General features: G+C 37.1%; 1 protein-coding gene across 9 annotated transcripts in view; it reads left to right on the plus strand.

Annotated features, from left to right (window-relative positions):
• The window catches only part of KIF13B (kinesin family member 13B), a 208038-nt gene that overhangs the window by 89151 nt on the left and 104267 nt on the right, over window positions 1-14620 (plus strand). For all 9 annotated transcript variants that reach the window (XM_036311930.1, XM_036311932.1, XM_036311923.1 and 6 more), the window contains 3 exons: window positions 4530-4742; window positions 6096-6206; window positions 10409-10543. In XM_036311930.1, the coding sequence (XP_036167823.1) occupies window positions 4530-4742; window positions 6096-6206; window positions 10409-10543 (459 nt within the window). The remainder of the gene's footprint in view (window positions 1-4529; window positions 4743-6095; window positions 6207-10408; window positions 10544-14620) is intronic.

Genomic DNA, 14620 nt, shown 5'->3' on the forward strand with positions numbered 1-14620 from the left:
TTGAGGAACAAAACAAAACCCTTTCTTAAAAATTTGACTTTATATTGTTTTGCAAAATTAGGTTAAAATAGTAACTTCTATGTGTAAATTTTCAAGCTTAAAAAATGAATACTTTTTTTGATTTTTGTCTTTTATTTTCCCCTTAAAAACTATGTGACCTTCTTGCCCTAACTGGTTTGGCTCAGTGGCTAGAGCATTGGCCTGTGGACTGAAGGGTCCTGGGTTCGATTCCGGTCAAGGGCATGTACCTTGGTTGCGGGCACATCCCCAGTAGGAGGTGTGTGGGAGGCAGCTGATCAATGTTTCTCTCTCATTGATGTTTCTAATTTTCTATTTCTCTCCCTCTCTGTAAAAAATCAATAAAATATATTTTTTAAAAAACACACAAAAAGAACTATGTGACCTTCTTTATTTTGTTTGACTTAAGCAAGATCCTAAGTAGGGACATTTTTGCAAAACACATTTTGGGGTTTAAACAGTTTTCCCAAATGCCTCTGGGAATCCATTGAGAATGCAAATCATTCTCCTTTGAAGTGACTTTTATGTCCCTGTTAGTTTTTCCTTCTTTAATTCTTAATTAGTCTAACTCTCCTTATCCTTGTTTGACCTGGTATGATTCTGGTATTCTCCAATATAACTTTTATTAAACTTATAAAAGTGCTCATCGTATATAAGACTTGCAATTTCTTTGTAAAGTTCTTTTTTCCCCCCATTGTATTTGCATTATAATTATGCTGTGCTCTTGATTTTCATAACATCTGAGAGTTGGAGAAACTATGATACTCCTGGTCAGGCATAGATGTGAGTGCTCTTCTCTCAGGGGCCGTAGAGGGCTTACTCATTTGGTAAGTGGCCTGTGGAGAACCATTTTGTATTAAGAGGATTTTGGCTTCTGTGTGTAACCTTCTAAATATGGTTCTCAACATCAAGTAACATCTGGTAACAAATGCTCCAATAATGATTATCTTTCAGATTCATCCACTTTTCCCCATTCTTATTGCCACTTACATAATGGAGACTTCATCTCTCGCTTGCATGATTGAAACCTCTCCCTTAAGCTTTCTTAGTCCATTTTGTTCTTTACAGTTAGGTTGCATTTTCTTTCTATATTAATGCTCTTCTTAAACTTAAATCTCTTTAATAACTCTCCAGAAGCCCTTACAATAAAGTCCAAATTCCTTAATGACTTGTGACTTACTAGGTCCTTCATAATCTGACCGCTCCCTACTTCTTATTGTTCACCTTTTGCTCTTGATATTATCAATTCTAGCTAAGTGACTTCTAGGACTTTGCTCTGACTCTGGAACATTCTTCCTCCTCTTTTCAGTCTGTTACACTACTCTCCTTCCCTTTGCCCCAGTGATGCTTATTCACCGTAAGGTCTCAAATATCACTTTCTTTGGGATCTTCCCTAACCTTTTGAGATTGGGCTCTCTGCTCTTTCTCAGTTTTCCCAGACCATACTGTATTTATCCCTACTTTAGTTCTTATCATGTAGTATTTGCTCACTGGCATCACCCCCTAGATCAGTGGTTCTCAACCTTGGCTGCACATTAGAATCACCTGGGAATCTTTTTAAAATCCTGATTACTGGGCCTCATCCTCCGGAAATTCTGCTTCTTTGTTATGGGGTGGGTCCACAACATTAGTAACAAAGAAACAATTTCCAGAGGATGAGGCCCAGAAATCAGGATTTTAAAAAGATTCCCAGGTGATTCTAATGTGCAGCCAAGGTTGAGAACCACTGCCCTAGATGGTAAACTCCATGAAGAGTTGAATGAATGAATAATTTCAACTCTGCTCTGAATTAGCATTATTACCTTTGGTAAGTCGTCATTCTTTCTGGGTCTCAACTTCTCCTCTGTAAAATGAAATAATTTCATTAAATGACTTCAAAGAGTTCTTTAAACAATTCTGACTTCCAAAATTAAATTTCTCTCCTAGGGTCCATTTAATTTGCAGTTGCTACATTCGAAACAAAGCTCAGCTGATTTGCCTAATTAAACAATTAAAGAGTAAACAAGAAGCTTCATAATTTCTCCTTGAAAGAGTGCCAGGTCTTTTGTTGCCATTTCCTTTTTGCTAATGGCCTGAGGCCATTTTTGAATATAAGCATATTGTTTTTGCTCATGCACAAGAGCTTTTAAAATATCAAGGATTTGTTGTTTGCCAGGTTTCCTTTTCTCAGCACAAATTGAAGCACAATGTGCCTGCTTTCTCCTTTGCCACTTATTGTTACACATCCCCCTTTTCCCAGCAGTATTTGCTGTTCATGTGGGCTAACAGAATGCCGGGGTTCTTGAAGGGCAGCACCCCACCACGGTGTTGCCAGTGAGCTGAATTGCCATCTGAGATGTAATTCCTGTGATCTTTATATATGGCATTGGAATTTCATTAATGTGCATGGGATTCTTCTTGACATTTTTCTGAACGTTCCAGAGCTGGGCACCAGCAATGTGAGATCAGCATCTCGAAGTGAATAGTGAAGCACACACTCATACAGGCTTCATAGAAATTGCCCTTGCTTCCTAAAGCCCAGATGACTTATTTTTTCTTCCTTTTTCATGCATCAGTGTATTTCCTAACTAGATATAATGATCTTAGCTATGTTTTCTGTGTAAACCCAAATTTTCAGTAATGGACGAATAAGCAGACGCACTGTCTGTGATTATATTGAACTGTTATGAACTCCAGGGAATAATTTTGTTTCTGGGTCTAGGACACAATAATTTGGGAAGGTGTCAGGTCACCTTACTTATTCCTCAGGTCAAATCATATTGGACTTGAAGGCAGAATACAATTGTATTAGAATATTGTTCAATTTACTAGTTCTGGATCTTTAGGCAGAGTATTTAACCTTCTTTATCAGAATAAACCTCTGGTTTTTTATTGGTAGAATGGGAGACTAGTAATCCAATTTACCAATGCTGAGGATGAAATAAAGTCTATGCCCAAAGATTGTATAGATCACAGATGCTCGAACACATTTTAGATACATTGATATTGGAAAAACTTTGTATCTTCTAAAGTAAGAATTTTATGTCAGTTAATGCTGCCCAAAAGTAATGTTGGCTTTCTTATGATCTAATGAATTCCTTATTACTGGCCTGTTTGAGTATTCTCTCTAATCTTGAGACTATATTCAGCGATATTCTGTTACTGAAAGAGGGTATTGAATTTATTATCTTGGGTAATTCTTCTCATCCTGGGATTGTATATTAGTGTATGAGTACTTATCTATTGCTATATGACATATTACCCCTAGACCTTATCAGGTAGAAACAACAATCATCTATTATCTTACAGTTTCTATGGGTCAGGATTCCTGGTGTAGCCTAACTAAGTGGTCTGGCTGGCATCTGCCATGTGGCTGCAATCAGAGTGTATGGGGTTGCAGTTATCATAAGGCTTGACAGGGGTCGCATATGCTCACCTAAATAGTTGTTTCCAAACTCATTCCTATGGTCCCTTCAAAGGACCACCTCATCTCATGGCAGTGGTGAGAGAAAACACCCATGATAGAAGCTACAATCTTCTTATAATCAGAAGTGACATGCTGTCACTTCTGCTGTATTGTGTTTCTTAGATGCAAATAAACAAGTTCTGTCCACACTCAAGGGAAGGTATTACTATAAGGAGGTGGAAAGCATCTTAGAGGCTGCCTGCCATGGCCATTGTATGGTGAAGTGGAGTGGGGGTGGACTTGATTTCCCAAGGCTAGTTTTGTAATTCAGTTATATTTAGTTATTTTTAATATTCTCAAGTGAAAGTGGTATTTTAAATTTGCTGGAGCCTATTCAAACCCCCTCTCACTATACTTTTCAGTTTCAGTATGATGAGGGTGAGTACCTTTTGTTCGGCACCCTTGTCTGGCCTGTGGAAGTGGTTGTGTAGAACATAAAGTCTATTTTAGTAGTTTTAGAAGTGGTATCAAAGGAGTAAAATGAAATACCTTTAATGTATCTTTTGTTTAATAAGATTGTAATTGTACCTTTTTGTATAATTATTGTTTTAAAAACTTTATAAGGTGATTGATCAGCAACACTTTCTGGGCCATTATTTAGGCTTCTCAGAGATTCCAAGTATAAGGCCTTGTGGAGTAGATTGTAGGTAATCACTCTTTGGTCAGATAACAGTATCATAATTGTTCGGTTCCTCTAAGGAAGATTTTGTAGGTATTTAAGAAATTCTTTTTTTATTCTGAGTAATTGGCTGACTTATAGCATCATGTTGTCTGTTAAAAGAGAACAAATTGTCTTAAAATTAATTCTTATTAAACTAAAATATAGGTAGACTTTATTGTATATCTCTGCCCATTCTCAAAAACCAAAATTCCCTTTTGCAGAAAAGTAACTTCGCAGAAAAGAAAGGTCATGGGACAGAGAGTCAGTGTATCTGTATTTTAGTCCCAACTTGGTCCTTAAATATGTGTTTGACCTTGGGATGTTATCTCACCATTTCTGACTTCTACTTCCTCATATGATGTTCTCTACCAATTTTAAAATGCTACTCAATTTCTCCTTCTCTAGGACAGTCTTGGGGGCAACAGTAAGACAGCCATGGTAGCTACTGTGAGTCCAGCAGCTGATAACTATGACGAAACCCTTTCAACTCTGCGGTATGCAGACCGCGCCAAGCACATCGTGAACCACGCCGTGGTGAATGAGGATCCTAACGCACGAATCATCCGAGATCTAAGAGAAGAAGTAGAAAAACTCCGAGAGCAGCTAACCAAAGCAGAGGTATAAGGCATAGCTGAGTGATGCCTTATGTATGGGTCTAGGTCAGGAAAATCTAGTAAAGCTAAACTTGAATTTTCTTCCCCTTTAGCTGTAAGTGATGAGTAATTCACTTAGAATTTTTGAATTTCCTGTAGGAAGAGAGATTTGAGATGAGTAATAAATAAAGGAAGACAGATTGTCATAATTACAATTTAGAGAATTTTTATAGGTGTTAAAAGATTTAATGGGAAGAAAGAATAAAAGGAATTGAGAGACTGTTTCATTCTATAGTATAGGTAGCAGACAAGAGAGAAGAGGTGTAATAGAATAAGAGAGAATAAGAGAGATACTTGAAAAATGCATATAATTAAATTTTAGTGCAGAAAATGGTGGAGAATGTGCATAAACTAATTGGAAGAAGAATAAAACAGATTTGTGTTTATCATTTGTTCACTGTCAGAATGGAAATCTTAAGGAGATCTTTCATACCTTAATAATCTATTTTTGCCATGTTGTGGTTTAAATTTTTTTGTAGAAAGTATATTTTGTACCAGCAGTACCCATCTATTTAGTGGTACTCTATTTCCAGTATTCTTTGAACATTCTATAATATGTGCTTTTATGTTCCATAACTGACTTTGAAACCTACACAATTCTCACCTACAACTGAATGCTCAGCCTTTTGTCAAAAGAGGAATAAAATATCAGAATCATGATTCCTCCTCTAATTAGCCTTTCTGTTCCCACAGTTTGCCAGCACTGTGGGACTCTTTCCTGGGGCAGGACCATAGCTTTCTTCTTTGTCGTAGCCTGTTTACTGGTAGTAAATTGGTAAAATACATGGTCAAAACTATTATCTTGACCATATTTTTGCCTGTTGAATTTTATCCTATGTTTAAGGAATACTCTTAAAGTTCATCAGGATTCTTTGAAATTTTGTGTCTCTGTTCTTGATAGTAATAACACCATCTAGTTTGCAACATGTACAAATGTAGTCTGTGCGTACTTGGATAAATACCCGAAGTCGTCATCAGTAAAGACTGGAATGAATCATGTATGACTGATATACGGCTGAGGGGGATTTAAAGAATAAGCCCTTGATAGCTTGAATTATCTCATTAAATGTTGGAGGAAAAGGACAAAGAGTTGTCTCCCTTTCATACCCGTCCCGAATGACTGGATTTGTCTGTGGGACCCACACAGCCCGGCTGCTGTGCATCAGTGGCAGTCAGTTAAGTCTCAGGTAGATCAGAGACCTCAGGGAGCCGCAGAGCTGAGAGGAGGCAGATGGTTACTTCTGGTTTGTGGATTTAGCTAATCCTTTTTTTTAGCACATCGTATAGACATTTCATGAAATAAACATTTTGCTTATAGGCAATGAAGTCTCCAGAGCTAAAAGAACGGCTGGAAGAATCAGAGAAGCTAATCCAGGAAATGACTGTGACCTGGGAGGAGAAATTAAGGACAACCGAGGAGATCGCCCAGGTTCGTGTTCCCTGATTTAGAGAGAAACCTCATGTCAGTTTGTGCCAGGCACCTCAGAGGGCGTTTCTGATTCTATTTTAGTTTTCTCGCTTTGAGGATGGCAAATATAGCACCATTAATAAGAATCTAATGCCAAGAGTTCATACTTTACAAAGTTTATTTGAAGGATAAAAAAAGACATGATTACAATTAATTGTTCATCATGTAAGAAAGAATTTTTTAGGGTAATAAAAAATTTTTTAATGAAGAGCTACTTTGTAGCCTCTGGCTCTGAACATCCAATTCTATTAAGTACTTTGCACACCTAAAGAAATTTGCCCAAACCACAAAATTATTAGCAGTAGATATTAGGTTGTGAGATTCTTGCTTCCATATGACAACTCAGTAAAAGTAATATGAAATTCTTAAATCTGAGGTGACTCTCATTTTTAGAACACTTGATATCGAGTTGTGAAATCTTAGGGTGGAAGCATTAGCATTTGGATAAAATCCTAAAATGTCCAGCTAAGTCATAAAAGACTTACGCTATGGCTTTCCTGTTAGATGGTTCATTCTGCCTCTGTTTTAGAAACATATATGATAATGTAGAGCTCAGTACCCCTTCAATCAGTCTTTTCATGATTGGACAACTCTAATGTAGCTATTTAATAGAAGTCTTTTATTCTTTTATTTCTGCTCATTGGCCTTAGTTTATTCTTCCAAAGCAAAAAGAAAAAGTATCCCAATTTTATGTAGTAACTAATAATAAAATAGTCAGTTGGGTTCACATATGTGTTAGGGCCTATACTAAGTACAGTATTTTATTTAATCCTCCCAACAGCCCTGAAAGACAATTATTGACCAGATATTTAAAATCACCTCTGCCTCTTTCCCTCCTTTTCTAAACTTAAAAATCTCTTGTGTTTTCAACTGTTCCCTGGATTGGCAGGCACATAGAACTTGCCACTTATTTTGCCTCCCAGCAGATTACATCTTTAAATGTGCTGTCCAGAACCAATCTATATATATCAGAAGTTGTAGGACATTACTATTATGTAGTATGAAGTGGGATGTTATATTTATAGTAATGCAAACGAGGCTTTAAGTCCATTTAAAAACATTTTTATTATAGTCAACTTCAAAATTGATAAGAGTATAATAAATCCACATATACTCATCATCCAGTTTCATTAAAGGTCAATATAATATATGACCAATCTTATTTTATCTATGTCACCACATTGGGTTATTTTAAACCCTATTCTTCAAGTTACAGAGAAGACAATATGCCAAGGTATAAACTTTATTTCTCATTACGTATTTCACTCTTCTGTTTTTCATAAACTATATCATTCCTATAATTGTTTGGTTGGGAACTAATTTGTGTGAACTCTTTGAGTTCTCTAAAATAAAACATTGACTTTGAAGTGCTCTTGTGCTTGGATTGCTTTGCTGATACAAAAGAGGGTAGGTCTAAGTGAGATTGCTGTGCTAGCGAATCTTATCTTTAGCATCTTTCCTTACCTAGCTGTTCTCTGCCTCTCTCAGATGTCCTTTTTGGGGACTATGCCTGATTTTATCTAATACCTTATCTTTCTAAGCCCCCAGGCTTCAGTACTGCTGAGCTTTCTTCTCCTCTCTCACTGGATCTGTTGATCATTGATCTCCTTCCAAAATTGCCTTACATTCTCTGAAAGGTATCTCTGACAGTATAGCCAGAAATTGTTAATAAAGTCTCCTGAGATAAAAATGGTCCACGGCCAGATAACCTTGAGAACATCTGGGTAAACTAAGTTAAATGGATTTCATTTTTGAAGGACTTTCCACATGTCTGTCCCCAGTCTGGGCTCTCAGAGTGCTCTGTGCACTGTGGCAGCTTCTCTAGTGTGCCAGCCCCACGCATCCCTGCCATCGAAGTCAGGGGCAGCTGTCTGTACCCTTCCGACCCTAAAGTCATGCAGTACGTTACTATTGTTCAATTTTTGTGTGTACAGTTTTATTACCTAACTAGAGGCCCGTTGCATGAAGAGATTCGTACAATAGGCCTTCCCTTCCCCTGGCTGCCGGCACCAGTTTTCCTCCAGCACCCGGGACCCAGGCCTTCGCTCAGGCCCGGAGCCTTCCGTCTTCGCTGCTCCAGCCTGGAGCCTTCCGTCTTTGCTCTGCCGCTTTGCGCCTATGTATGCAAATTAACCGCCATCTTTGTTGGTTTAATTTGCATACTCTTCTGATTGGCTGGTGAGTGTAGTGGAGGGATAGTCAATTTACATGTTTGTCTATTATTAGGTAAGATGAGTGAGTAAGATTCTCAAGAAAAAAGGCCTTACTTTTTGTTTCTCAAGTAGGTGTTCAATAATATTTTTGAGTAAACAAACAGAACTCAAGTTGACTAATTTCTAAGCCCAGTGACATACCTGTGATACCAAACAATCTCTTATTTTCATTTTTTTCTACTCTTGAAATCAAAACCTGGACATGATCAGGAGTTAGCAAGTATGTTTCTTTTCATTCTTGGGATAATTCTTTAATTGCCTACCCAAATCCTTATGTAAAAGAGCCTTGCCTTAGAAAGGACTACACAAGATAAGTCAGAATTGCTCTCCTCATTTTAGGAACATGTTCTTTATCAAGGGTAATCATTTCTTAGAACTGAAAGCTGAAAACTCTAATGTCTCATGCTACACCAATCAGAACTTCTAAAAGAACCCTGCAGTGTTTTTTGTTAGAAGGGAGACTTGATTAAAAAACCCAGAAACAAAATATCCCAACTTTTGTAATAGTATACTTCTAGGCGAAATGTATTGACTGGATTGCAGTGGCCATGTAAATTAGGATGGTATCCCTAGAAACAGCAAGATTCTGAAGCTGTGAGTTAATTATACTTCATATTTATTGTGTGGCCCTAATTAAATGACTTCGCATGTTTTGTCTTTCCCCAGAATCAAAAGTCCATGGTGGCAGTGATTCATTACTGCTTGCTATTTATAATGGCCAGACACTTTTCTCTGACCCAATTCATACACCTTAATTATAGAGCATCAGTTGCAGGATTCATATGTATCCATTCATATGCATACATTCATATATTGAAGATTCAGTGACAGTAGGCACAGAAAAAGAAACATTCATATTCTTATGAAAATAGCACTTGAGTGCATATCCAAGTTTTATTTTGATAAATTTATAAGACCAGCGTTTGAGTGCTCACTGTGTGTTATGCTTTGAGCTGGGAGTACATAGTGGATAGATAGGATGCATGCCACGTAGAGAAATGGGCAAGTAAACAGCTACCAGTTGAGAACAAGTGTGCTCCAGCTAGAAGACACAGGTGTAAAGTCTCTTAAGCTAAATAGAGCATTCTCCACACTTGCAGGGACCTGGAAGATGTTCCATGCAACTGCAGTATAGGTTTTGAAAGTATGAGTGACAAGATGTGACGATGGGAGTACATTAAATAGGCCAGATTGAAGGGCCTTGTGGACTTTGCTGAAGGAGTTTGGCTTTCATCCTGGCTGGGGAGTCACTGAGGCATCAAGTAGAAAGTGTGTTGAAAACTTGGCTGTTTATAAACATCACAGTTGAGTAAAACAAATGTACATTTGCTCATATGTACAGAATTAAGTGAGAAAGTTGAATTCAAGATGTTATTTTCAAGAATGAAAATTGAGAACTTAGTATACTTGGTTGTTATTTGTAATGGCTTTATTTTTCAAAATGAAAAAATTAATAAAGTAAAATAACATTACATAGTTTGGAAAGAGAAAAAAATGCAATCTATGTATAAAAAAGCCTTAGTGACTGGCTGACCGTCCGGTTGCTATGACATGCAATGACCACAGGGGGAAGACGCTCAATGCATAGGCATGGAAACATGGAACAGACTGATGAATCTCAGAGGGAAGTGGGGAGGGGGAAAGGTGGAAAGAAATTAACCAAAAATCTTATATGCATACTAGAGGCCTGGTGCATGGGTTCGTGCACTGGTGGGGTCTCTTGGCCTGGCCTGTGGGGATTAGGCTGAAACTGGCTCTCCGACATCCCCCGAGGGTACCTGGATTGTGAGAGGGCTCAGGCCAGGCCGAGCCTCTAGTAATCTATAATGCCATGTTCTAAGTTAACATATTTGACTTATAAGGTTATTCAATAATTACTCTAACATAAGATCCTTTATATCTCACTGCGTCAATATTTATGGAATTAATACTTCTCTAATACCTTTACAGGAGCGGCAGAAACAACTTGAAAGTCTTGGAATATCTCTTCAATCTTCTGGAATTAAAGTCGGGGATGATAAATGTTTCCTTGTTAATCTGAATGCTGATCCTGCTTTGAATGAACTTCTGGTTTACTATTTAAAGGTGAAGTAATAGGCTTTGCTACTATTTCCTGTCACGAAATAGAACAGTGTTTCACAGCATTTTTTTTTAAGTTGGAGAACTACGCTTATTCAAAATAATGAATTAGCCAATTGTTTTTATTTGAATAAGCTGAAGTGTAGAAAAATCTTGGGTTTCTGGAATAGTTTCCCTTTTAATTTTTGAGTGATGTCATTCAACCTTGTAATATAAACAATGATATTCTGATATTATTTCTAACAAATTAAGTAGCTTAGCTATTATTCTTTAATTTGATTTATACCAGATTGTTAAATAGACTACTTTAAAGCTTAAGGAATGACTTAAAACTGATTCATTAGTAGACTGAACCTTTTGTGGTTTATATGAAGCATGCCTTTGTGTGAGTGCTTTGTTAGCTTACAAGAGGAAATGTTTGAAGAAAGTTATAGTCATAGGATCACTTGATATGAAAGTTGTGTTTCCAGTAACTCTTAGGAAAATTTAAAAATTTGGATTATCAACTTATAAAAAAAGAGAGAATAAGTCACTTAGAGACTGGAAGAGTCAGAGTGTGGAATAGGAATAAAACAAATACTGATGTACATTCAAAGCTATAAATAGTAGGACACATCAGGAAGAAGACAAAAGACAAATTTATGAATCCTGAGATTACATAAATCATGAGGGGTGACCCCAAATTGTTTTTATCAAGCCCAGAGCGTAAGTGAGTTATATAATGGACTATATGATTCTCACAGGAGGTTAATAAATATTAGGAGGAAAATTTCCCTCCTCATAATATGTGTGGTTTTAACTAAGGTGACTAGGAAAGTAAAGATAATGAACTGGTAAAGTTGGAAACTGCTTTAAAAATTAGAGAATTGTGTGGTTTCATTTCCAAAGAGACTAAAGAATTCATGACGTATTGGCTAGTTTCCCAGTTTTTTTTCAAAGATATCCTGGGATAACTACATGGTGTGATTTTGAATACCATGTTTTATTACTAATATTATAACTGTGGTTAAATCATGTCTTTGGTACATACAGTCGTGTGAGTTGTCAGGTATTTTGCTGCAGTGGGAGCAACACTGTGTTTCTAGTCCACATCACTATTTAACAGAAGTTTGATCTCAAGTCCTTTGCCATCCCCTGCAGATTCTTCTCTATAAATGGAAGTTTTCTCTGTCTGGCTACCTCACAGACTTCCTGTGAGGATTAAATGAGATTGTATGTATAGAAGCTCTATATAAACAGAAGCACTATACAAATATGAAATATTCCACATATCATTTTCACATTTGATATTCTCTGGGGTACTTTATGCACATTATCCTTATCTATTGAAAAAATATGATATAGTATTCTCTCTCTCACTTCCTCTCTCTCTAAAAATCAATTAAAATTTTTTAAGCCCTGGCCAGTGTGGCTCAGTTGGTTGGGCATCATCCTATGCATGGAAAGATTGCTGGTTTGATTCCTGGTTAGGGCACATGCCCGGATTAAGGCTCAATTCCCTGTAGAGGCAGCCAATTGATGTTTCGCTCTCACATCGATGTTTCTCTCTCTCCCTCTACCTTCCTCTCTTTCAAAGAAATCAATTAAAAATATATGATGTATTATCACATCACTTAATGTGCTTCTAGACAGTGTTGGCAGCATTTGTTAGAATGTCAGCTGTAGATATTCTCATCTTTAAGAGAGATGCAATATTAGAACAGGACTTGAAATATTCTGCCCTTTTTACTTCTCAGAACTACGAATTCTTTCTCTTTCTGATGTGGTGAATTTCAAATTGGAAAACACAAACACAGACACCCCAGAAAAAAACTGATTCATATCTGTTCCTTAACTAAAAAGTTAAACAAAGAAACTATTTAAAGGCTTTTGGAGGGTAGTCAAAATATTTCTGGCTGCATTGTGTGGAGGTGCTGGGATTCTGTTTCAGACTGTGTGGTGAACCCTGCTTTGGCAGGATTTGAGGCAGGGTGGATTTCTTCACTGTCCAAGCCAACCCATGACGAGAGTATATTCATGACCAACCACATTCAAAAGGATGATCTCAGTCCAAGAACAGTTTTTGCTTCAGTAAAGCTATACCGTGATGTGGGATGGATGAATTCGGAGGCTGTGTATTTTGTATTTTTTTGCTTTCAAATTCTCAAGTCAATAGAGATGCTGGGCAGATGACTTAACATCTCTGGGCATCCCACTTGTAAAATGAGGGCACTGGATTAAACTATCTCTAATGTTCTTTCTAGTTCCAAGTTGTATGGTTCTCTTCCAGAACAGTATCTTCCATTTATTTGTTCTGTCCAGAACTGGCAGAGGTGAGGTATGGTGGCCAAACCCTAGATCAGTGATGGCGAACCTTTTGAGCTCGGCGTGTCAGCATTTTGAAAAACCCTAACTTAACTCTGGTGCCGTGTCACATATAGAAATTTTTTGATATTTGCAAACATAGTAAAACAAAGATTTATATTTTTGATATTTATTTTATATATTTAAATGCCATTTAACAAAGAAAAATCAACCAAAAAAATGAGTTCGCGTGTCACCTCTGACACGCATGTCATAGGTTCGCCATCACTGCCCTAGATAGAAGATAACTCACAAGATAATTTTGCAGTTTATTTTCATGTACAGGCAATCCGTGCTTTACATAGTGATGATATACATAAATTCTAGTTGCCATGATTTAGTAAATAATGTTGGCACTGCCCCAACTCATGAGATTCTAGATGCACGGCCAGAGGAACATCGTGAGGGCGAATTTATCAAGGTAAATAGTGAAAGTGGTTGTGATGATAAAGATGTCTCAAGGGAGTGCGCCAGACAACACTTAGATAAGGAACTCCCATAGATATTTTGCAACATTGAAAGCACAAAGGATAAAATGATAGAAGTTTAGAAAGGAGTATGACAGTTTGCCAATGCATGGACCATAAGCTCACTTCGTATTGTAAGTTATGTAATGAGAAGATGGCAACCACTGTTCAGACAACTCTGGAAAAGCTTTATATAAAGAAATATAAAATGCTTTAAATTTCAGTGCAGCATCCTAAATAAATGTTTCACTAGTTTTTCATTTCCCTGTACATTATAGCAATAAGAGAATTCTTAATGTTTTTATAGACATTTTTAAAGGTCTAGGGTAATTGCAACTTTCCCATTGATTAGTAAGATCTCCTTGCACAGTTATTTTTATGTCCTGTGCTCACATGCAAAGCAAGACCTGCCTGAGTTCTGAGGTCAACTTGGAGATTCATTCCAGCATGAGCCAAGTTTCTAGAGGGAAGAGCTGCTTCCCTCACCTTACAAACATTATGGTAGTAATATACTTCCCCCCCTTAAAAAGCTTTATGAAGACATATTAGAAAAAGAAGGGGGTGGTGGTTACCATCCTAATTCAAACATGCAAGGATGTTCATAGTTAATATTTGGTATATTTATCTGTATCCTCTGGGTCTATCCCCATATGTATGTGTATGGATTTATACTGATACATATTTTTAAATTATAGAAATGGGATCATAGTGTGATTGAGTCCAATCACGCCTCTGAATCATCCACCAAATCTTTCAGGAGAGCTATTTTGCTTATGTAGTTCTGGGTCTACTCTTTTCACAAGTCAGCTATTTTTTAAAGTAATTTTTAAAATTTTCAATTACAGTTGACATACAATATCATATTGATTTCAGGTGTACAACAGTGATTAGACATGTATATAACTTATGACATGATCACCCCAAAAGCCTAGTACCCCCTCTGACACCATACACACACGTAAGTCAACTATCAATGGCTGGGAAAGCAAGGGCGATTCTGAAGGATTTGAGGCATATTATACCTATGCACACTTGATAAGGATTTGTACCAGTGATTTAGTAGAAGCTTCAAAGCACATGTTGACCCCATAGCATAGCTCCCATTGAAAGAAAACTTCATGTTGTTATCTTTGCCAATCACTAATTGAGGTGATCAGAATGGCAGGGGTAGCTGTCATTCAGTGTTCATGGAGCTGTGTACCAAGCTTCAAGAAACCCAAGATGAATAAGAAGTTGTGGCATGTTAGAAGTTCTTGGATGGCAGCAGTTTGGA

Source organism: Myotis myotis, unplaced genomic scaffold (genome assembly GCF_014108235.1).
Source record: "Myotis myotis isolate mMyoMyo1 unplaced genomic scaffold, mMyoMyo1.p scaffold_m19_p_6, whole genome shotgun sequence".
NCBI classification, from domain to species: Eukaryota; Metazoa; Chordata; class Mammalia; order Chiroptera; family Vespertilionidae; genus Myotis; species Myotis myotis.